This window comes from Rattus rattus, chromosome 4 (genome assembly GCF_011064425.1).
Source record: "Rattus rattus isolate New Zealand chromosome 4, Rrattus_CSIRO_v1, whole genome shotgun sequence".
In the NCBI taxonomy this organism is placed as follows: domain Eukaryota; kingdom Metazoa; phylum Chordata; class Mammalia; order Rodentia; family Muridae; genus Rattus; species Rattus rattus.
Window position 1 is genome coordinate 16,534,704 of NC_046157.1, and position 23,626 is coordinate 16,558,329.

At 39.1% G+C, this 23,626-nt stretch overlaps 1 protein-coding gene across 1 annotated transcript in view; it reads left to right on the top strand.

Moving 5' to 3' along the window:
- The window catches only part of Dlg1 (discs large MAGUK scaffold protein 1), a 188,382-nt gene that overhangs the window by 10,970 nt on the left and 153,786 nt on the right, over positions 1–23,626 (top strand). The window contains 1 exon segment of the mRNA XM_032900076.1: positions 3,136–3,302. Within this exon segment, the coding sequence (XP_032755967.1) occupies positions 3,136–3,302 (167 nt within the window).

Below are 23,626 nucleotides of genomic sequence, written 5' to 3' on the forward strand. Positions count from 1 at the left end.
GTTTTGTTTATAATAGCCACTCTAAGTGGTTTTAACTCAGCTCATTTTATATTAATCCTGATACAACTAAAATAGGATTGGTATTTTATTCTTCAGCTGTAGGAGTTTAAGTAGAACAAATTAGGAAGAGCTGTTTGAGGGGCTAGGACAGTGGCTCAGCGGTTGAGAGAACTAGCCACTATTTGGAGGACCCAGGTTCAATCTCCACCACCCACAACAGATGAGAACTCCAGACCCAGGAGGTCTGACCTCTCTTCTTGCCTCCAAGGGCACTGCATGCTTATGCACAGACACTTGCAGGCAAATGCGCCACACATAGAATTTTAAAGAAAAGACAATCTGACTAACTAGTTAGTATATATTAAATATTCCACATGTTACTTCTATTACAGATATTCCTTAGTATATTCTGGAAGGCAGTTCATATTTCCTTACCTTTTTGCATTGCTGCTTATATCTGCCTACCCCACCCTACATCACTAGTGATTCATCAGTAATTCACTAGTGACTCACTGGTAATTCAGACTCGGGCTCTGCAGTTGGTTCTCTCCTCAGTTCTTTTGTACAAAATTCAGAGTAGTCTGTAAGTCATTTCTTCTCCTACTTGTGAACTGGCTTTCTAAGAACATGAGGTGTCCAGTTTGGGTGTTGTTTAATGGTTTGCTTTAGGGTGTTTTTTGACTTCTATTTGCTGGTGTATTGCCTGTGAACTAGAATTAGTTCTGAAGACTTGATGGAGGTTGAAGCTAAGTAATTTTGGTGAGGATGCCTGATGGGAGAGAAAGTGATTTTGAGTCTTGGCTTCATGATGGCTGTGTCAGCTTTGTGCAGTGATTTCGGGTCCATAACATTCTCTCATATCCAGTTCTCTTAGGTAATATTCTTTAAAAAACAGACAGTGTCTTCATTTTTTTTTTTTTTTTTTTTTGGAGCTGGGGACCCGAACCCATTCCCTTCTACCACTGAGCTAAATCCCCAACCAGTGTCTTCATTTTATGTAAGAATTTTTATCAGCATCTGCGATTTGCCCGAGGTCTGAAGAAGCCAGAAGGAGGGCAGTGGATGCTGGACCCCTACGACTGAGCTTGAGGGTGGTCACAGGGCACCACGTGGGTACTGGGAACCAAACCCCAATCCTCCGCAAGAGCCAGCCTAGCCATTGAGCCAGCTCTCCACCAGTGATAACTTTAACAGCTCCTCAGATGGGTGGATTTCATCGTCAGTGTATAAACATTAGTTTTTAATTAGTACTTTACTTGTTTTTTGTTTTTTTAAGTTCTGCTGGTTAAAACTGCAAACAGAACTACTTTGTCCGTACTGTCTTGTGAATGTGGGGTTTCAAAAATATTTTATTACATTTCACTTATTATAATTGTGTATGAATATGCAAGTGCCACAGTTTGAATGTGGAAACCTTAGGACAACTTGTAGGAGTCAGTTCTTTCCACTATGTGCGTCCTAGGGATTGGCCTCAGGTTTGGTGACAAGCACCATTACCTGCTGAGCTCTCTCCTTGGCTCAATGAAATACGGTTTTAAGGAGCATAAATGATACTTTTAAAATAGTAAGAAACAAGAAATAAAAGTTACTCGAAATGCTATTTATAGTTATTCGTGATTTATTCAGGATAATGCCCATATTGGCTGTTAAACAGTTCCCTCTCTCTAACAAATTCTAAATTATGCCGGTAGGGGCCTCCCAGTGTGAAGTCTAATCATGGGGTAATTGTCACCCAGTGTTACTGAGCTGTGTGACGAGCCACTGCTAATGCTGTTAGTATAGTAAAGTCCTGAACTCCAGCTGGGGGCAAAGTAATTTTATTTTTTAAATTATGCTGTGCTAGTCTGAATAAATGGTTTCTTTCATACTTTTTATCAACTTTTAAGTGATTGTTTCTCATTTCCTCTTAGATTTGCAGACTACAGAGTTGGAAATGTTCTAGTTCTTTGGTTTTAAAAATGTATTTCACTTTGGTTAGGACAGTTAAAACCATATGAGAATTTAATTCTCAGTCTGAATAGAGATAACAAAGATGTAAAATATCGATAATGATTCATTTGAACAATTTATAATAATGATATTAACCACTATTTATAAGAGTATATTATATGCTAGCATGCTAGGTATTTTATTATGCTCAGTTCTTGCACAGTTCACAATAAACATTATCAGAGAGTAATTTTTTGTAGTTAATTGATAAGAGGATTTTGACACAGCACTTTTTAAAAAATATTTGTTTGAAAATTTTACACATTTACACCTTTATAGTGTATTTTGATCATATTTACCCTATGATTTCCCATTCAGTTCCCCTAGACTCTTCTCTCATATCTACTTTCCACCTTCATTTCAAGTACAGTTTTTAATGACCTTCTGAGTTTAATTAGGGCTACCCTTAAGTGCATGGGCCTGGGCCATCTACTGGAGGGAACATGGGTAACCTACCAATCTAAGAAAAATGCCACTGTCCCTTCTACCATTTGTTAACTGGCTGTAGCTTCTCAGCTAAGGTGGGGTTGTAAACCCCTCCCCCGTCCATGGCACCTTAACTGTTTAGATATTTTTGAACCATGTACCTGAATGTGCATTGTGTGTAGGCTTATGTGGAGGTGCCTTCAGAGACCATGAGAGGGCATTGGGTACCCTGGGGCCGAAGTTTCAGGCAGTGGTGCCCTCCCTTGCATGGGTGCTGGGAACCCAACTGAAGTCCTTTGCAAGAGCACTGGGCAGTCTTAACTGAGCCATCTCTCAAAAACAGCAACTTTTGAAGTATAAAGTTTCTAAGACTTTATATGGTTCCTTGTAGGTTGTGATACAGTTGTGGCATAATGAAGTGAGGAAAAACCTGTTAAAGTTAAAAGTACACTGTTGAACTGTAGTTGGTGGCACACGCCTTTGATTCCAGCACTTGACAGGTATAGGCTGGCGCTTCTCTGTGAGTTTGAAACTAGCCTGGATTACACAGTGTTACAGGGCAGCCAGGGCTGTTACACAGAGAAACCCTGTCTTGAGGGGAAAAGAAGTGTGTGGTAGAACTGGACTTATTTTCCTAATAGTCAAAAGTGGCCTTCAAATTATGCTGTTTTGACATTGCATAGTTTTTCATGCTTTTGAAATTGTTTTCTTCATCTCTAGACATTCAAGAATTTTATGAAGTGACCTTACTTGATAATCCAAAATGTGTGGATCATTCAAAGCAGTGTGAGCCAGTCCAGCCTGGGAATCCTTGGGAGAGTGGCAGCCTTTCAAGTGCTGCTGTGACTTCAGAGAGCCTGCCCGGCGGCCTTAGCCCTCCAGTAGAGGTGAGAGAGTTCCCATAAAGTGACCACCTTCCTTTTTAAGATGGGTCTTACTTTGGAAATAATAATGAGGTAGAGGATAGAATTGAAATACTTTTAAAAAGTCAAGAATCTTGGTTCTGTCTTGAAATTTTTAACCTGTTGGAGGTCTGAAATACTTGTTTTAGGATATTGGTGTCTTGATTGTAGACCTGAAAAGCTCCATTTGTATAATTATTAACATGGCCACTGTAGTTTGAAAGATGACTTTGCTTGGTGTTCTTGACTAAAGAAAGACTATAATTGTGGCTCTGAGACCTTACTTACGTTAAGAATTCTCTGTTGATTGACTTGAAGGGTTGCATTAGAACTCATTGACGACTAGCAGTCCTTCCAGCCAGCATTGGCTTTTACAGTTTTCTAGTTAAAACTGCTAACTTCTTTGAGTTTTAACGCTGTTTGGTAATGGGTGGTGTCTTTTTCGGCTGTGCTATATTGTTGCTAGTAGAGTTGGAGATGGTGCGTCATTTTGTAGTGAGGGTTTTGCCTGAGAAGCATTAGTCATTTAAAAGTGGTTGTCTCTGAATTTGATTCTAGACCCTCTGTTAGCACTAGACTGTGCCTGGAAAATTGAATCAGCTTCTGTTTGATGAGTAATAGGAGAGAAGGGGGGAGCCATGTAGCACATGGGAATGAAGAGTCCCAAGTTTTCACTTTCTTTTCTATTTAATATGTTGTTTCATAACTAGCATTTTAGAGTGGTATGATTGAGCACATATAATCCCTCTCCTACATTTTAAAGCTGAAAAATAAAAAAGAAAGAAATCTAAAAGAAAATGATTGACCCAGCTTAAGGCTAGCTAGTTTTCACAAGTCTATCTTTGGATATCAAACCTTTTAACATTGAATTTATAGTTCTCTTAGTAACCCTGATAGAATCTTATACATTTCTCTGTGTATGTATTCTTATTTCTTTTTTTCTCTCTCTTTTTAAAAATTACTTTTTTCTTGGATACTTTGTTTTACCATCCTCTTTAGTTGATACATTGTTTGCTATAATGAGAGTTTATCCTGTGGTCTATTTCAAACCACAGTTTAAAAATGATTGTAGTTACTGTTACTGCTTCCAAACTAAGTTGTCTGGCATGCGCCAGGCTTTGAATCAACCCTTACCCCAGAAGTGGAGAGGACTGGAGGGCTCGCTTGTCACAAGTGGTCCTTATAAAAGAAGCCTTATGGCAAAGTTTAGGTCTGCCCTCTACCTGTGAGAGTGAAGCAAGATGTCCCTTACCAGAGCTCATGCCTAGACTCTAGGCTTCCTAGACTCTAGAATGTGAGGCATATACTTCTCTTTTATATAAATTATTCTCATGATAAACCTAGACAGAGTTTTCTAGATTAATTATTTTATATGTATGTGCATTTGCTTTTATGTTTGTATGTGAGCCACATACATGCCTAGTTTAGTGTCTGAGCTGGTCAGATGAGAACATACAGTTCCCTGGGGCTTGAGATACAGACAGTAATAAGTCATCTTGTGGTTGCTGGGAATTGAACCCAGGTCCTCTGCAAGAGCAGTAAGTGCTCTTAACTACTGAGCCAGTTCTCCAAACCCTAGTTACAGTTTCCCTATTTATTGTCTTAGACATAGATTAAAAGGTTTGTGGTTTTTTTTGTTTTTCTTTTTTTCCTTTCTTTTGGAGCTGGGGACCGAACCCAGGGCCTTGCACTTGCTAGGCAAGCACTCTACCACTGAGCTAAATCCCCAACCCCAAAAGGTTTGTGTTTAAAAAAAAAAAAGTCTCTAAGGTTAAAGAGCATTGAGTTCATGTTTACCTACTATTTTTTCTATTGTATGCTAATGAATCATTGTGTGTATCACACACATGCCTTGTGCCTGAGGAGGTCAGAAAGGTTTGGAACTGGAGTTACGGGTAGTTGCGAGTCACCATGTTGGTGCTGGGAACTGAGCTCCAGTCCTGTAAGAACAATAAACACTCCTAATCACAAAGCCATCTCACCAGCCCCCCTTTATAGATTACTTTAAAATAGTGGATTCAGTACAACCAGTGGGAATGACTACTCATTAAGTTAAAAAAATGAACTTTTATCTCCATATAGATTATCTCCATATAGATTTCTGTAAAGAAAGATCAACAGTGTTGTCGTTGTCAGGGTTACTATTGCTATGAGGAAACACCATGACCAAAAACCAAGCTGGGGAGGAAAGGGTTTATTTGGCTTACACTTCCACATTGTTTTATTACCAAAGGAAGTCAGGACAGGAACTCAAGCAGGGCAGGAACCTGGAGGGAGGTGCCATGGAGGGACGCTGCTTACTGGCTTGCTCCCCATGGGCTTGCTCAGCCTGCTTTCTTATAGAAACCAAGACCACTAGCTCAGGGGTGGCACCATCCACAGTGGGCTGGGCCATCCCCCATCAATCACTGTTCAAGAAAATACTCTACAACTGGGTGGTAGGGAGGCGTTTTCTCAGTTGAGGTTTGCTTCTTTCCGCTACCTCTGGTCTGTGTGTGGAGTAAGACTCACCAGTGTGCTGAGTTCCATCAGCATGGAGGGGAGAGTAGAGATTAGAGCTCAGTGCTTTACCTTCATGCCATACACGAGGCCTCTTAGGTTTGACTACCAACATGGAGGGGAGAGAAGAGATTAGAGCTCAGTGCTTTACCTTTATGCCATACACGAGCCTCTTAGGTTTGACTACCAACATGGAGGGGAAAGATACATTTCTATTTTTATAAATAAGTGAAATACTGATATCTAGAATGCTATACAACCCTAGTTTCTTTGCCATTTCTTCACTGTCTAGACATGCTGACGGCTCAAGCGAACGAAGAGTGAGAACATTTAAATAAAAAAAAGTCAGATGTGATCAGTTTGGAAAATGTATGAGAATAGGATCACGTGGTGTTCCCTGTGGCAAATGCTCAAGCAATGTTTAAAATCCATGCTCATTCATGGGTGAACTCTAAGGGAGCATTGGGGTACATCCATCAACTTCTAGATTATTTTTTAATGGGGAAAATGTATATGCCAGACATGTGACGTTGGTTTTTAGGAACTACTGTTTCTGTAGCAAATAACTTGACAGATGTTAGTCTGAAGATGTACATGGTTTAAAACATACTGACAGACAATTATGAGCACTGGAAATGTTTGGAGATTTAATTATTTTGGGGAGTATTTCAGTAGAAAATGTATTCCCTTATTATCCATTCTTGCTGTGTTTGGATAGGACACTTGGCTAGGTGATGATTAACTTGATCTCTTGTTTCAGTCGTGTTTTTGTCTGAAAAGACTTTGGAGCACACTAACCCAATTTCAAACAAATGCAAAAAGACACTTCTGTTAAACTACAAATTGAGTGATAACCCGGAAATCATAAGGTTACTTTGCTTTATACAAGACTTGACGTATTGTACTTATACACCAACTCTTGGGTAGGCCATCTTTCTTTCTTTCTTTTCTTTTTTTTTTTTTTTTTGACAAAAAATGTCATACAACATGGTCTTGCCTTTTTACTTAATGTTTGTTTTTGCAAAAAGTATTTGACATTGATAAGTTTCTGCAAGTACTTGTCTGTTTTCTCTAAATCTTTGCAGTTTAAGGCATCTGTCCAGTTTTCTTTGTCATATTTATTTACAGTTGATAACAGATGTAAATCTTGCCGAATTCTTTAGCCTTCTGACTTTGTTACTTTTTTTCTAATGTAGTAAAATTAAATTCAATATAGTTTATTTTTTAAGTGATGTCTTATTTTCTTAGTGGCTTTTTTATGTCGCTTTTTATTTTGAATATAGCCTAGTGGGATGTTTACATAATCTTTATAAACTTTTGGAGGCAAGGCTCTCTCACCTTACCCCACCCCTGCCCACCCCTGCCCACCCCAGTGTTAATGGTCAGTTGGGGTGGTTTGCCTGTGTGTTCAAGGCAGTTCTCTGTTGGCCTGCATTGCCCGCCTCCCCCCTTTCCTTTGTTGTATTTTTATTCAGTTTTTTAAAAGAGGCATTTTGTTTTAATAAAAGTAGTTCTGTTGAGTTACTTTGAGAAGAGTATATGATTGTAAAGAAAGGAAGGTGAAGTAGGAGACATTGCCTAATTTACTGAGCTATGATTACAGAAAGAATCTACTGTTCTGTTCTTATGTCTCGTTTTAAGTGGCTGGAAGAACCAAAGGGTTGAAAATGAGACCATAAGAACAGACTTTTCTATGCCTTTAGGATAAAAGGAACCTTTTTTTCTGTTTTGAGTTTCAAGACAGGGTTTCTCTATGTAGCTCTGACTGTTTCTGTAGGCCAGGTTAACCTCAAACTAAGAGATCTGTCTCTTCCTCTGGAGTGCTGGGGTTGAAGGCGGCGTGAGACATTATCCCTGGCTAAAGGAGACCTTTTCTAAGGTTACGAAACAAAGAAGCAACCACAGTGGAGGTTCAGGCTCAGGATAATAAGTAAACTGGGGAACTTAAATTCTGTTAAAAAAATAAACTGAAAAAGAAGTCTAGGGCTGGCTGAATAGCTAGCTCAGTGCTAGTGTATATGTGGCCTTGGGTTCGATCCTTAGTCTGACTTTAAAGTTGGGGGATGGTGCCTTAGTGGTTAGTACCTTTGTGGTAAGTATGAAGCCCGATGTCTGATCTCTAAAGATCAAGGATGGTGATTGTAGAATTTTTTTTGTGGTCTTCACCTTTGGTTGGATTTTTATTATAGAACTTTCTTGTATCTTTGCTGAGTGTGGTGTACTTGCCTCTGATCCCAGTGTTCTGGACGTTAAGGCAGGAGTATTTTGTGTTTGAGGCCAACCCGGGCTATAGAGTGGGTGAGCCCACCTCCCAAAACAACAGCAGCATCAGCACCAGCATCCAGCTAACCAACGAATCAATGAAAGAGAACAATTTTTTTTTTCTTTTTTTCAGAGCTGGGGACTGAACTCAGGGCCTTGCGCTTGCTAGGCAAGCGCTCTACCACTGAGCTAAATCCCCAACCCCGAGAACAATTTTCACACAGCGCATAGGACTAGCTTTCTTTATTTGTAACTATTTCAGCTAAAGAAAGACAGAATACTGTCAGCAGTCAATATGGATGTGACCAAAGATGTGAGTGAACAGCTTGTAGGAAATACAGAGTGGTAAACCTGACATGAACTTTAGTGCAAACTAAACTGACAAGGATTGGTTTCAAGTAACTAGTTCACTAAGGCCAGTGAGTACACAGACACTTATGTGGTCGGCAGAGGAGAGTACATTTGCTCGATAATTTTGAGACAACAATATACAGTCCTGTGGCCAGTATGTGCTACAGATTTATTTTCTCATAAAATAATTAAAGAAGCGCTCATTGGAGTATTCTGTGTAATATTAATAAATATAAGAGAGGAGGCAGCCTGAATGCAAGGAGCTGGATTAAAAGCATCCTGTGTCAGTGACACAGATAAAGGCGGCTTCTCAGGACTCACATGGTAGAGAGAGAGAGAACTGGCTTGCACAGTCATCCACTGATTGGACATGTGTGCTGCGGCATTGTGCTCATGTTTGCATGCATATACATGCAACACACAAAATAAAATAAAAAATTAAAACACTTTACTGTAGCTATTTTAAGCTAAAAATTTTTAAGCTAAAATATATTCAGCTAAAATAAACACAAATATAAATTCTGTATGTCTACTATAGCTGTTTTTCAACTTGATTTTACTTACTGTATTTTGACTTTATGATAGTGTGAAAGTGGTAGAATTCAGTAGAAACCACATTTTGAATTTTGATCTTTTCCAGTACCCACACAATGGCTCATCACTATCAGGGACTCCATTTCCAGGGGCTCTGACACCACTGAGCTGTAGCTTTGCCCCCAAGACTTACCTCTGGATACTAGGCAGTGGCAGCATACCACTGGTCAGCCATGTGGTCAGTCACTGCATTTTCAGTGTTACTGTGTTTTCAGTTTACGGCGGGTCATCCAGACATTATTCCGTTGTCAGAGTGTCTCTGTTCAATGAAGGAGGCAGGTTTGATTCCATCAGCTGTGACTGAAAAGAAGAGGACTGAGGTTGTTGTGTGAGAGAGTACATACTAGTCCTCTTCAGTACTGCTGTTCTGTTGTGTCTGTTCCATCTCCTCAGAGGTCGTCCTAGCAGGGTAATTACCTGACTGAGTGCTGTGGGAAGCTAATCTCTTCCATCTTACTTTTTTTAAACCAGCCTTTTTGAGGGCAGAACAGTCACAAACACATAGGAACTACTGAAGTTCGGAGCCTTCCAAAGGTTAACTTAAAAATGCACGAGAGAACGCTGCTCCGTGCATAGGGGGTGCAGAGATTGTGCTGATTGACGTTAGCTTTCCTGTCATTAATGAGGTTAACAAGTGACAAGAACATTTACATGTCAGTTCTTCTTTTTAAATCTCGGATGATGTATTTGTTTAGCCTGCATGCATGTATATGCACAACATTTATGCCTGATGCCCACAGAGGTCAGAAGGTCCCAGACCTCCTGGAAGTGAAGTTACTGATTGCTGGCCGTGAGCCACTGTGTAGGTTACTGGGACTCGGAACTGGGTCCTCTGCAAGAGTGGCACATGCTCGAAACTGCTGAGATAACTCTTAAGCCCTAGTTGTTCATTTTGATTGACAAGATTTCTGTGTCTAATTCTTGTCCTTGTCAAATTCTTAGACTTGTCTGTTGTTGTGGTTTTTTTTGTTTTTTTTTTTTTTTTTTTTTTTTGGAGACATTGCTGAGCTCTCTATGTAGACCAGGCTGCTCTTGAACTCACAAAGATTGCCTGTCTCTGCCTCTTGGCTCTGAGATTAAAGGTATATGTTACCATGGCCAGCACTTCTGTTTTTTAATGTTCAGGGTTTAATATAGCCCAATTTATGATTAATGCAAAGTGTTTTCTGGTTTCAAGATCACTCAAGAGTTTCTGCTGTGTATATATATCCATATATATATATACACACATAATATATATACTTTGCTTTTCAAGACATAGTTTCTCTGTGTAGCCCTGGTTATCCTGGAACTCACTCTGTAGACCAGGCTAGTCTCATACTCACAGAGATCCTCCGCCTCCTGGGTTCCAGGATTAAAAGCTTACCCATCCACCATCTGGCCTGTGCAGTTGTTGTTATTGTTGTTATCAGACACTTTTATTTTGGTTTTCATGCTTATATGATCCATATTGCAATTTTTGGAATGGTACAAAATTTTGTGCAATCCTTCAAATTATAGTTGCAACATATGTACCTTGATGGGTCAGTTCAAAACCTTTAATGTGAAATTTTGACCCATTTCTTGGTACAAACTAATGTCTGTGTGTCGATAGATAGCGCTTGGTACTGTCTTCTTCTTAAAAAGTGGAGTCAGCCAGATACCCAAGTTTGCTACTTGGTGACTTTTTTTGGGTCCCATATTTTACAATTAATTTGGGCCCTTTTTATGTCTCTTTAAAATTTTGTTTTGGAAAAGCCTTAATAGCCACAGAAAAATTAGCTCATGCTCATGTGTGCGTGCGTGCATGTGCATACACACAAAATGAATCCTATGTGTATGTGTATGCACACTTAGGATTCATTGAGTTTGAGTAAGTAGGCTTATAGTTTTTACTCACATTGGAAATTTTCATCTGCTGACAGGGATCTAGTAACATAACTACTACATAATCCTAACTACTCTTGTCAGAGACAAGAATGTTACAAGCGCAGAGGCTGGAGACACGATCGCTCAGTGGTTAAGAACACTGACTGCTCTTCTTAGAGGACCTAGGTTCAATCCCCCGCACACATGTGACAGCTGACAACTGTCTGTAACTCCAGTCTCAGGAATCTTAATCCTCTGACACACACATACAGGTGGGACACAGCTAAGAAACCAATACGAACCCATACACTAAGATAGCTAGCTAGCTAGCTAGCTAGCTAGATAGATAGATAGGGAGGGAGGGAGGGAGGGAGGGAGGGAGAGAGAGAGGGGGGGGGAGGGAGGGAGGAACCCATACACTAAGGTAGGTAGGTAGGTAGATAGATCGATCAATCGATTGATAGATAAAGTGGATAGATAGATAGATAGATAGATAGATAGATAGATAGATAGATAGATAGATAGATAGATAGATAGATAGATAAAGTGTTAGGGCTTGACTGGTCTACAGAGTATTCAGGGCCGCTATGGACAGTTTAGTGAGACCTGGTCTCAAAACCTAGAAATGAAGACTGGAGTGCATGAGGGAGTGTGAGTGTATGTGAGTGTGTGTTGTGCACACACACACACACAACACACACAAACGGGGAGAGGGATTCTAATTACATATAAATCAGTTTGAGTGGATTCATCTCCTCAGCTCTCCAGTGTTTTGATTCCCCACCCCCCCTCATTTTGGACAGTTTCTATGTCTTAAAGTTTATCAAATGTAATATCACTAATTCTGTTCAGAAAAGTTTTCAATTCAGATATTTTAATGATCTCTAGAAGTTCAATTTGGTTCTTTTTTTTTTTTAATTTTATTTCCCACATCTTATAATATGGTCATTTTTTTTTGTTTGCTTGTTTTTGTTTTTTCTACATGAACATTTTGGAGCAGAACCATTAAATTGGTTCTTTTAAAATGCGTTTGTATATTAGTTTTGTCATTTCTGACTCTTGTAAGACTCTTCTTTCCTTTTCCTGCTTTTTACCTTTGCCTGCTTATTTTAATAAGTTTGACAGACATTTGTGAATTTTAACCCTTTGTAAGTATAGATTATTTTACTCCTTGAAGTATTCTTGAGCTTTGCCTTGATACATAGTGAATTTACTGGGGAAAAAATTAAATCTGTTATACTTTTAAGCTTTTTTTCCCTTGAATACTGGAGAACCTTTAGTGTAAGGCTAATTTTGTCCCCAGATTGTGGCCATTCTCTTAGTCCTGGCTGGTATTCTGCCTATTAGGAATTGTTCTATTCTTGATACTGTGTGAATTCTGGGGACTTACACTCTACCTCCTGGCTCTTAGCCTCAAATTTATGTCTCTGCTGATCAAAATGATCAGAGCTAAGGACTTGAGGGGAGCCCTGCCCATCTTTGGAGCTCTTCGTGTGCGATTCTGTTTCTTCTGCTTACTATTACCATGAATTTTGAACACCTTGGTCATACTGAGTTTTCGTTCAGGTCTCCTCACATATTACTGGTCTGAGTTTAGTTTTTCTCTTTCTTTGCTGTTGCCTCAAAACTTTGGCTGGACAATTACAGGGCTCATCTTGTTTTCCTCATAGTGGTTCATTGCTCTAAACTGCCTCTCTCAGTACTTGAAAATTATTCCTTTATATTTGTCCAGAGCTATTGTGTTAGTTGTTCAAGGTGGGTCATTTTGTTCCCTATTATTGGTCATAGTTAAAAGCAGTTGTTATGTAGGATCCACTGGTACTTTGAAGGGGTGCTGAGAATCTCATATGCCTAAATGTTAGATGAGGTTATTATTATCCCCAGATGCTTATATTTAGGTCTTTTTAAAAGTTGTTCATATTACAGGGTAGCTTCTAAATCATTTCAAAGAGCAAATGACATAGAAAGGAACACATTGATTTAAAATGCCCCAGTCAGTGCCATTTGGGTGTTGATAGGTGGAGTAAATACAGAATTTAATCATATTAAATGATCATTCCTGAGTTTGATATGCTACATTCACACTTTGTTGAAAGATAAATAAGTACATTAAAAAGTTAATACTGTTAACTGATTACATCATAGACATTGCAAATATTCAACTACTGTCCAAATAGGGATAATAGGTGTACTTAAAATGGGTACTAGTAGGAAATTGGATAAATGGTCAGGTGACATTTTAATTAAAAAAAAAAAAGCAACATCTCATGAAACCTAGATTCTATAAAATTGCTGTTTAAAGTCAAGGTGTGTGTGTGTGTGTGTGTGTGTGTGTGTGTGTGTGTGTGTGTGTGTGTGTGTAGATGCATGTGTTGGAGGAATGTGTGCAGGAACACATGAACTTGTGTGTCGAGGCCAGAGAACAATCTTTGGTATAGTTACTCACTAGCTGTACACCTTTGTTTTTGAGACAGGGTCTTTCATTGGCCTGGAATGTGCTGATGTAGGCTAAGCTGGCTGGCCAGCCATCCAGCCCCAGAGATCTACCTTGTCTCTGCTTCCCCAGCCCTGGAGCTTCAAAGATGAGCTGCACACCTGGCAGATCATAATTAAATGGGTGTTCCAAGCATTAAACTTAGGTCCTTATGCTTACAATGCAAGCACTTCATCCAGCCCAAATTTGATTATTCATGAGTGGTTTAGTTATATGGATGACTCTAATGTCTAAGATGAAAATAAAGATTCCAACTAAAATTATTTCCTAAAATGTGATTGTTGTTAAATATATATCAAGCTGACTCGAATTTAAGCTTGGCTTTTTGGCTATTCTATATCTTATAAGTTTAGTTGGCAAAGGTATTTCAGAGGTTTTCTTGGGGAAATGAGCTCTCATTTTCAAAATCAATTCAGATTTTCAGTTTTGTAATTGTCTCCAATTAGAAAGGGTATTCAGGGTTGGGGATTTAGCTCAGTGGTAGAGCGCTTGCCTAGCAAGTGCAAGGCCCTGGGTTCAGTCCCCAGCTCCGAAAAAAAAAGAAAAGGAAAAAAAAGAAAGAAAGACAGACAGAAAGAAAGGGTATTCAGTCATCAACACATACTGAGGGTTGCTTAAATTGTGGGCACAATATCTAATCCATAGGTGATGAGGATGAGATAGTAGGTACAGGAACATTCTTGAATTTTTGCCCTGGTTGGAACTTAGAGTCTATTGAGTATAAAAATTATGACAGAAGTAAGGGAAGGACTCTTAGTACCACTGTGTGTTTTATAAAAAGGAAAACTGAGTTGCCCCCCAACCCCCACCTGGAAAGAAAAGGACTGGTTATATAGCTCATTAATGGGTTCAACCACGTTTCTGATTGGCTATAGGGATTGTCTCACATCTACTGTAAGGAGGTCTGCCACACTGAGGAAGATCTTCCCTTTCTGGGCAGGACTATTCCTGGTATCTTAAAGTTTCATGAGAGAAATTTCAGAACACTAAGAAAGAAACCAGTAAATTCTTCTCAAAATACAATGCCCTGTCAGTACTTGAATATTGCCTTCATTGTTTTAAAACAATCATTTTGCTTTAGAAAATGATAAATTTATTGAAGGGACCAAAATTGCAGACAGTGCTCTTCCTTTCTGTGTGCTCTCCTAGGGGAGTCAGATGCTTATGAAAGGGAAAAGCACATGGCTTCTCTGTGCCCTTCTCTTCTCTGTGAGCCTGTCCAGCTCTGTGCTTAATGATCTTGAGGGACAGACAACATTTAAAAAGTTAGGTGAATTCTAGGTTAAAAAAATGCTTACTGAGGAGTTTGAAATTACAGATGTAACTGCCTCTCTGTAGTGCTCTCTCCCTCTACCTGAGGGACAAGGAATTGGGTGAAGTGGATTTAGTAATACAATAAAGTGACAATCTGTCTTCCCTGATAAAATGTTATTTATTTTGGTAAAGAGAGAAAGTGGAAGTTTTAATGATACTTTACATGGTTGCTTTGTTCTTCCCGCTCCCCTTCTCAAAAATAACACTTGGAATATTCCATTCATTACTGCCGAGAAAGTCATCACTTCACGGCTGCAGCTGCTGAGACGGCTTGGTGGGAGAAATGTTTGCTTGCATTTTTCTAGAGATTTCTTTATTAATTTTTGGCTGTTCTTTGAATATCCAAACTGTAGCAAACAAGGAGAAACAGATTTAAATTTGTGTTGGGGAAACCTCCTTGTGGGGCATTTTATCAGATGACTCCCTGGCAACGTACCCTGAAGAGAGGGATTAATGAGGTAGCGTCTGAAGCAGCAGTGGGCTCTCACGGAATCAACCCGCCAAGTTCCACAGGGTTCTGTTGGATAATTTCAAGTTCTTCAGACACAGATTACATAAAGAAGATTGTAGGGCACGTGATGCATTCTGGCTTCTTATATTTCAGATAGTAGAAAAATTGCTAGCTCTAAGAATGGATCCTGGTGAGATCTTGGCACAGTCATAACTTTTCATCTATGATTTTATCTAACAACTTTATTTAAAGTTTTGTTGTCGTTGTTGAAATAGGCATTTTGACTAGTTCTGCTTAGTGTATAAACTATTGTAATGGTAGAATAATGGATTGCCTGTGCATTGTAACCACAAAGGTAAGATATGGTATGATTTTCTGTGTTTTTTTTAAGATAACCATTGTTAGATGTTTGAAAACAGATCTTGAATCTATGTAATGCATAGTTAGCAAAGGCAATACTTTGAAATGTATTTCAAGTAGATTAAAAATAGTGTGTTAAAGGGATTATTTTTTCCTCTGAGATTTACAGGCAGCTTCCCCCCAGCACAGATCTGGAAAGCCTTGATGTGCTCAGCTCTCAGGTCCTGAGCTCTCCTCTTCCACTTGGGCATGTCATGTTAGCCGCAAGGGGTAGTTCATTTTGCAAACAGTTTCTGAACTCTTTGTTTTAGACAGTCGGGTTCTTGATGTGTTGCTAGGTAGAGATGGGTCTGGGCTGCGGACCCTGACGTGCTCAGCACTTCCTGAAGCATGCTTTAAGGTTGCTCTGCTTCTAGCCCGGTGCAGCCCATCTCACTCCGTCTCCAAGCAGACTGCTTGGGTTATACATTTAGTGCTTACCTTTAAACTTTAGGTTTGGGTTTTCGAGACAGGAAGTACCCATTTTGGTTTTTGTTCTACATATTAATGTCATATAGTGATTTTTAAATATAATTGTTGAGACTTTAAGATTATGATAAGTGATAAAAGAATAAGTATTTCTGAAAGCAAGATATTACTACTTCTGTGTAATGAATTAGTTCTCAGAAGAAAAGTGGGAAATGATGGCATCTGGTGTTTGTTTGTTTTTGTTGCATACAGAGCTTTGGTTCAGGTAATGCCCGCGGTCAGACGCCAGTGCACCCATGAGACGGCCTGTCCTCCGCTGCCGTGCAGGACTTTGATTTGTTTGTGTTTTCCTTTTTTTTTTTTTTTATTTCTGTGTTTGGCTTTCTCTTGTGAATTACCTTGTGTAGTTTCATTTAGTTTAATTTTTTGCTTCCAATATTATAGCAAAGTTATTTGATATCTCTCTTTAGTCTTAATTTGACAAAATTAGATTTATTTTTGCATTCAGCTTTTTTAAACAGAAAAGAACAGTTTTTATTGCTTAAAAACCATTGGATATAATCATTCACCTTAAAATATTTATAAGTTATTATGTAACCATGAAAACAAAAATAGGAAAATATGTAGGTTGGAAAAACATTTGTAGTTTTGAAAATGCTAAATTAGAATTATTCTATGATTAGAAATAAACCCTTTGAACATTTTTAATCAGTTGCTATAGCAAGATGAGCAAAATTTTTTTCCTCTTCCACTAAAGGCTTTAGTGCATGCTCCCTTCCCTTTTTTGTCTTCCTTTCTAGGGTCCTTTCAGATTTTTGGAGAGTGTTATGGTGTATAAAATCTGACAGTGTAGTTGCTATAATTCTATCGTGTTAATACTAAATACCTCAAGTAAAATTTTTTTCGTCACCCGCCTCTCCTTTCTCCCACTTGTGTAGGCACAGTGAACTAGGTAGGCATGTTGCATCATTGCTACCATGGATACCCTTAAGAACAGGCATGTGGGCTGAGCTAGAGCAATGATGAGCTTTTTATCCCCCCATAACTATAATAACTATATGCTCTTCACAATGAAGACTGTTATTTTAAATCCTTTCAAATGACTAGGTTGTGAGATGGGATGACTAAATGTTCACTTATTGAACTGCTAAGTCTTGGCCTCCATCTACAGCAGTATAATTGGCATTTACTAATTTAAGACAGTCATAAATAGCCCTACATTCCTCTTCTGATTAATACAGTCCTTAAAAGGAACTGAGCAGGGAATTAGACCCAGGACCATGAATATGTCAGGCAAGTGTTCACCTCTGAGCTACATACCCAACCCTGATTAATCCATTTGAAACAGAAATGTAGTAGGTTTGAAAGCATGCTTCCACCTTGAATTAAAAAAAAAAAAAAAGTCATTTTGGGTTTAAACACTTTTCAGGGGAAAAGAGCACTTACAGTGTTTCTGGTTATTTTTACTTATCATAATATAGATTATATGTTATTTAATCAGCATGGGTACAATATTTTCTTGTGTGTCTCTCATATTATGTCTTTGAAAACAGTTTAGTTTTCTCTTTTGAGAGTTTTTAGCTTCTTAACTAGTGATTTTATAAACATATCAGTGTGGAGGTAGTATTTGAGACTAGGCTGAGAGCTATAGTTTTACCAGGTTCATTATCACTGTAGGGAAGTTGTTACCGCACTAGATCTAAGGAGTACTTTGGAAATCTTGCTAAATAGCTTTTTTGTTTATAGTAGCAGTAAAGTGCCGTGTGTAAACTGCGGCTCAGGGCGTCTGCCTTCTTTATCATGGAGGTTTTACCTGATCAGTAACTGGGAGGGAAGAAGAGAGGGGAGCTAACAGGTACAATGCAGTATGAGAATTCCTTGTAAGACCATATCTTTTTCCACCTTTGGTTACAGTAATTTTTGATCATGTAATTAGAAAAGCTCTTCTCTATGTCTTCCTAGGATCATTTAATAGACGAGTAGATGGCAGAGAGTAGAACTGGAAAAAAGAGAAACGTTGTATCTAAGTCTTTAACACTGGGAAGGAGAAACTCAACTCTCCAGCTCGAGAGTTGTTCACACTCAGTGCCGGTTGCATATATATGCGAGTATGTGCGCGTGTGTATGTGTGTGTGTATGTGTGTGTGTGTGTGATGTGCACACACAGTGCCCAAATAGGCCAAAAGAGGGTATGGGATACTGTGGAACTGGAATTACAGACACTTGTTAATAATGGAGGTGCTGGGAATCGAACCTAGATTCTCTGGAAGCTCAGTCAGTACTCTTAACTGCTGAACCATCTCCAGTCTCAGTTGTAGTCTCAGCTCTATCTAGTAGCTCATGTTAGGTGCTGTAAGGACAGTTTTGGTGTTTGTTTGTTTGTTTGTTGGGTTGGTTGGTTGAATTCCCAATTAAAGAATAGGCAATACTTTTGCTTTAAGAGCTACACTACACCATGTTTCCATTACTCTCTGTTAAAAGGGCTTTTTCCAGTTCTTCTAAGGTGTTTCTTTCATCTTTGGGGTATATGTCATAGCGGTTTCCAACTTGTGACCTCAGAGCTTACCCTTCCAATTCGTTTGTGGATGGCTGCATCAGACCTCTACTACTTAGTTCTGTGCTACTGTGAGATTGTACCCACTTCCTCTCGCACACAGTAGACCATATGTGCACTTACGTTCTTTAGTACTGTGGTCTTCTTGTTGTGTTCAAAGTATCCTGAAAGCAATGTTTTGTTTTCCATGGGATATCTGCTTGCCCAGTTGTTCAATCTATAATAGGTACTCAGTAAATATTTGTTATGGGTGTAGCTTTGGTCCAGATTACCCAAGCTTGAGGCCTAAAAGATCACTTTACTTTGTAATGCACTTACAGCTATTTCAGAAAACTGTCCTATATTTTATTGGGGCTGGTGAAGTAGCTTAGTGGTAAGAGCTCTGGCTGTTCTTCCAAGGATCTGGCTTCAGTTCCCAGCACCCATATGGTGCTCACAGTGGAATATAACTGCGGTTCTGGGAGAGCCAATAACCTTTGTTGGCTTCAGTGGACACCAAGCACACAAGTAGGGTATAGTCTTGCTTGCAGGCAAAACCGTCACACATATAAGCTACACTATTAAAAATGAATTATCATTCTGTATCCTTTTTATAATAAATTCAGAAGGATCCAGAAAGTAGGTTTTCCTGTTGTTTCTACTTGTTTTGTCTTTTTTTTTAAAAACATAATTTATTTTCATTTTATGTTCATTGATGTTTTGTCTGTATGTATGTCTGTATGAGGGTGTCTGATATCCTGAAAATGGAATTAGAGACAGGTGTAAGCTGCCATATGGGTGCTGGGAATTGAACCTGAGTCCTCTAGAAGAGCAGCCAGTGCTTTTAACTGCTGAGCCATCTCTTCAGCCCCATTCCTTGTTGACTGACTGACTGACTGACTGACTGACTGACTGACTGACTGACTGACTGATTGATTGATTGATACCCCAGCTGATGCCCCTCCCTCCTGGTCACCTCACAGAGTCTCTCTCTTCCCATTCCCTTCCGCTCTCCCCTGAGAGTGTGGGACTCCTTGGCTATCCCCTACTCTGGCTCATCAGGTCTCTGCAGTGCTAGGCACATCTTCTCTCACTGAGGCCAGTCAGGTAGCCCCAGCTCCAGTTGTGGGATCCACATGGAGACTGAGCTGCTCATCTGCTTTCTTATTGGGCTACTCCTTACTTAAATCTGGAACAACCCATCGACTAGGTGAAGTTTGCATTTGTTTCTGGAATATACTAGAGTTGGGAAACAATCTTTTAGTGCTTTCTGTCTCTGAACTGCATGCAGAATGTCAGCAGCTTTACCATTGTCCAGTAGAATTTCATGCAGTGATGGAACCACTCTGAGAATGGCACTGTTGTTTCTACTAGCACTTGAAATGTAGTTGGTTTTTACAAAGAAACATAGTTTTTAATCTAATTAATATTGGCCTGTAACTCAGCTGATAATCTTTCACTTCTGCTCCTGTCCTTTTTTTAAACATAACTTTGGAGGAATAAGCTCAATCCAAGCAAGCAAACAACATGCTTGTAATCCCAGCTCCTGAGTGGTAGAGGCAGGAGAATTCCGAGTTCTAGGATAGGCTGGGCGGTTTGGCAAGACTTTGTCTATGTAAAAATACAGAATCAAAACTCACTAAGTAACTTCAATAACCAGCATGGCGCTTCTCTATTGGCCCAGCCTTCAGGAAGCAGAGGCAGGAGGAAGATCACGGCATTCAAGGTTACCCTACTTTATTAGCTGTAGGCCAGCCAGGACTGGAGTGAGACCCACCCACCTTGCTATCATCCTCATAGTGTATAGCGCTGTCTCATTTTTATTCCTTCTCTCTCTACTAGGGGAAACTGGCTCTTTAGTTGTTGTTTTTGTATGTATGTGCGTGTATATGTGTACACATATGTTGAGGCCTAGATATCACAGAACCTAATCCTCTTTTAGCCAAAACCCAAGGAGTATTCTTGTTTCTGCCTCCCAAGTGCTGGGGTTACAGGAGCACACTGCCTTGCCTGGCTTTTTCCTTTGGTGCTGGGATCAGGCTCAGAAACTTTTTATTTGTTCTCTTTTTTCAGGACTCAATACAAGTAAAAAGAATGTTTTTATTTTTCTCTTATACAATTGAGAGTGTATTTTACATTTACGTGACTTTTCACCCTTTGCTGATTTTACTTAGAAACTTTTCCTTAATAACTAAAAAAAAATAAATTTGACTGTGTGTATGTGACTATATTTAAGCAAAAATGGAATTTAGATCCATACCTATTTTGGGAAAAATTCTAGATCTTTAAAAGATTGAATGATAATGCCACCCTCCAAATTCAGGTAAAACTTTGTGCATGCAATGTGTAGATGTTGAGAAATGATTATGTCCTGAGTGTTTTGGCCTGAGAGATTGGTACCGCGGTGAAAAGGCTCGAGGTTGAAGAAGCCCAGTGAGCCAGAGAGGAATAGCTAGTGTTCTGAAGGGTGCCTTCTGCCCTGCCCCTAGATGCCTGTCTAGAAGGTGTTCTGGTGCTTACACTCCAACATCCATACACAGAGGAAATGCATTTCAGTTCTTTACTAATTACCCACACTGTGGAATTAAGGTCTAGCAACACAGATGAGCTGAAATAATTGCAAATAATATTCTCAGTGAACTGAATGATTCTTAGTTTCACTGTTAAACCAGGGCTTCAGTAAGCAACTCTGTTATTTTGTATTTATGAAGGCCTTGTCTGTATATGTGGCATTGCTAGTTGAGAGGAAAATGTAACTTAATTTCGGTACCTATTGTTGAGTAACTCCATAGGAACTGTGCCATTTTGCATCCTTATTAGCAGTGTATGAGAAAATATTTTTCTGCAAATTAGCAAAAGAATGAGTTTTCAGATTTTTACTTCTTTGCATTGTTACATAAGTTAAGTTTAAACAAGGTTTATTATACTGTATTATTTGCAGGAGTGGGTTTTTTTTTTTTCTAGTTCCTAAGAACTTTCTCCTTTAATTAGAGAGTAACCTTTGTCCCATGTCAGCTGCCAGTCTCCACCCCTCACACTGTGTCGTGCATCTTTACTCACAGTCTTACTCTTTACCCTCCCCTTTCAGTAAAATACCTGTTTTTCTTTCTTTTCTTTTTTTCAGAGCTGGGGACCGAACCCAGGGCCTTGCACTTGCTAGGCAAGCGCTCTACCACTGAGCTAAATCCCCAACCCCAAAATATCTTTTCTAAATTGTTACCTATTTGTTCTTGTCATTTCTTTAACAGTCCCAAATGAACTGAATTTGCACCTAGTAAATTCCCATGTTGGGTCTATTTCTAGGAGTCCGTCTGTTTCACTGGTCTGTTTATGAACCAGCTTGATAGTGTTTTACTGATTGAAGTTTTATATAGTATAATTAGGAATCCGATATGGTCTTATTGCTTAGGAGTGTTTTAGAGCCCTGCTTACTTAAATCTTACTTATTCTTTGTTTCAGAAAGGGTCTTGTATAGCATGGACTGACCTTGCATGCATACACCTCAAGTTCTGGGTGTCCATGTACTATTAGCCCTAGATTCATTTATTTTTCTGTCCAAAATTTGGACTCAACTTACTAAATTCATTAAGCATTTTGCTGTTGAAGGGTCCTCCAAAAAAATAGCCTGACATCCTTGGGAATGTTCTTGCCTAATCAGAGAGGCAGGAGAGCTAGGTAAATTCATCTCTTCTACATTTTTCCAAATACTAATATGAATTAGCTAGAAGATTCTATAGGGCCAGTGAGATGACTCAGCAGGTAAAAGTGCTTGTCATGCAAACCTGACCACCTGAATTTGATCTCCAGAACCCACAGTAGAAAGAGGGAACTAATTCTGAAAGTCATTCTTAATCTCCACGTGTATGCAGTGGTATGTGTACACACACACACACACACACACACACACACACACACACACACACACACGAAATGAAACATTTTTAAAACAAACCATTGTAGTTTTCCAAGTTTTGAGAAGCTGGGTGGTAGATTATTGTAACTGGAGTCCTTAGGGGCTGCTTTTGTTAGAGGACACAGCATGTGAGAGAAGTAAAGACATATTTCACCTGTTCCCAAGTTGTTTTTACCCCTTGCATCATGATTTTACTAATTAACTAGGTCCAAATCTATTCTTTGAGTAAAACAAACTTTTTAATTTAATTTAATTTGTTTGTTTGTTTTTGAGGCAGGTTCTCAGCCGTGTAGTTCTGGCTGGTCTGGAACTCACTGTGCAAACCAGCTGGCCTCCACTAACTCACAGAGATCCCCCTGCCTCTGCCTCTGTACTATTGGGATTAGAAGTGTGTGCCAATGCACCCAGCCTCTGGTCCTTTCCTCCTGGTGCTTACTCTGCTGGTGTCGGAAGAGTGCCGATCAGGGTGCTGTGCTTCTGAGCTGTGTCACATCCAGCAGTTGTATTGGGAATTCTGATAAGAGGTTGAAGGCAAGTGTTCTGTAACCAGTTGGTATCTTTGTTGTGGCTGAGGGAATGGAGATGGGTGAGAATGGGATATTTGTGTTTAATGCATTTTGAAAATTCTTAACATCATTGAATGTTTTACTGTAGCATTTAAAATGATTTTATTGTTTGGATGTTTTATAATTTATTTAATCAATATTTTTGTTTTTATTTTTCTTAAAATGATAAGCTTGTTGCTAAATATGAGCATAATCAAGATCCTATCAGTGAGGAATTTCTAATATAAATAATAACATTTTTATTGTGTTGGTAAATGCTGCTATTATCCCAAAGTTAAATTACCTTTAGACTGTCTTTTCAATTGAACACCATAATGTATACTGAATGTGTTTCCACTAAATTGTTGATATTTGGAAGGACTCATTATTATTCCTTACTTGAAACACAGTGGTTAGGTTGTTTTGAACGTTCCAGTTTTTGTTATTTGGTTTTGGGTTTTAGTGACAGGGTCTCACTATTTAGCCTTGGCCTAGAACTTACTAAGTAGACCTGAGTGGCTTACAGAGATCTGCCTGCCTCTATGTTAATCTGGGATTAAAGATGTGTACTACCAAGTCCAGTGCTATATGGTATTTCTTATTTAACCTTTTTCTTAATTTTTGCTCGTATGGGTCCATCTTCTTTGGGATCTTCTGAATCTACATTCAAATACTGC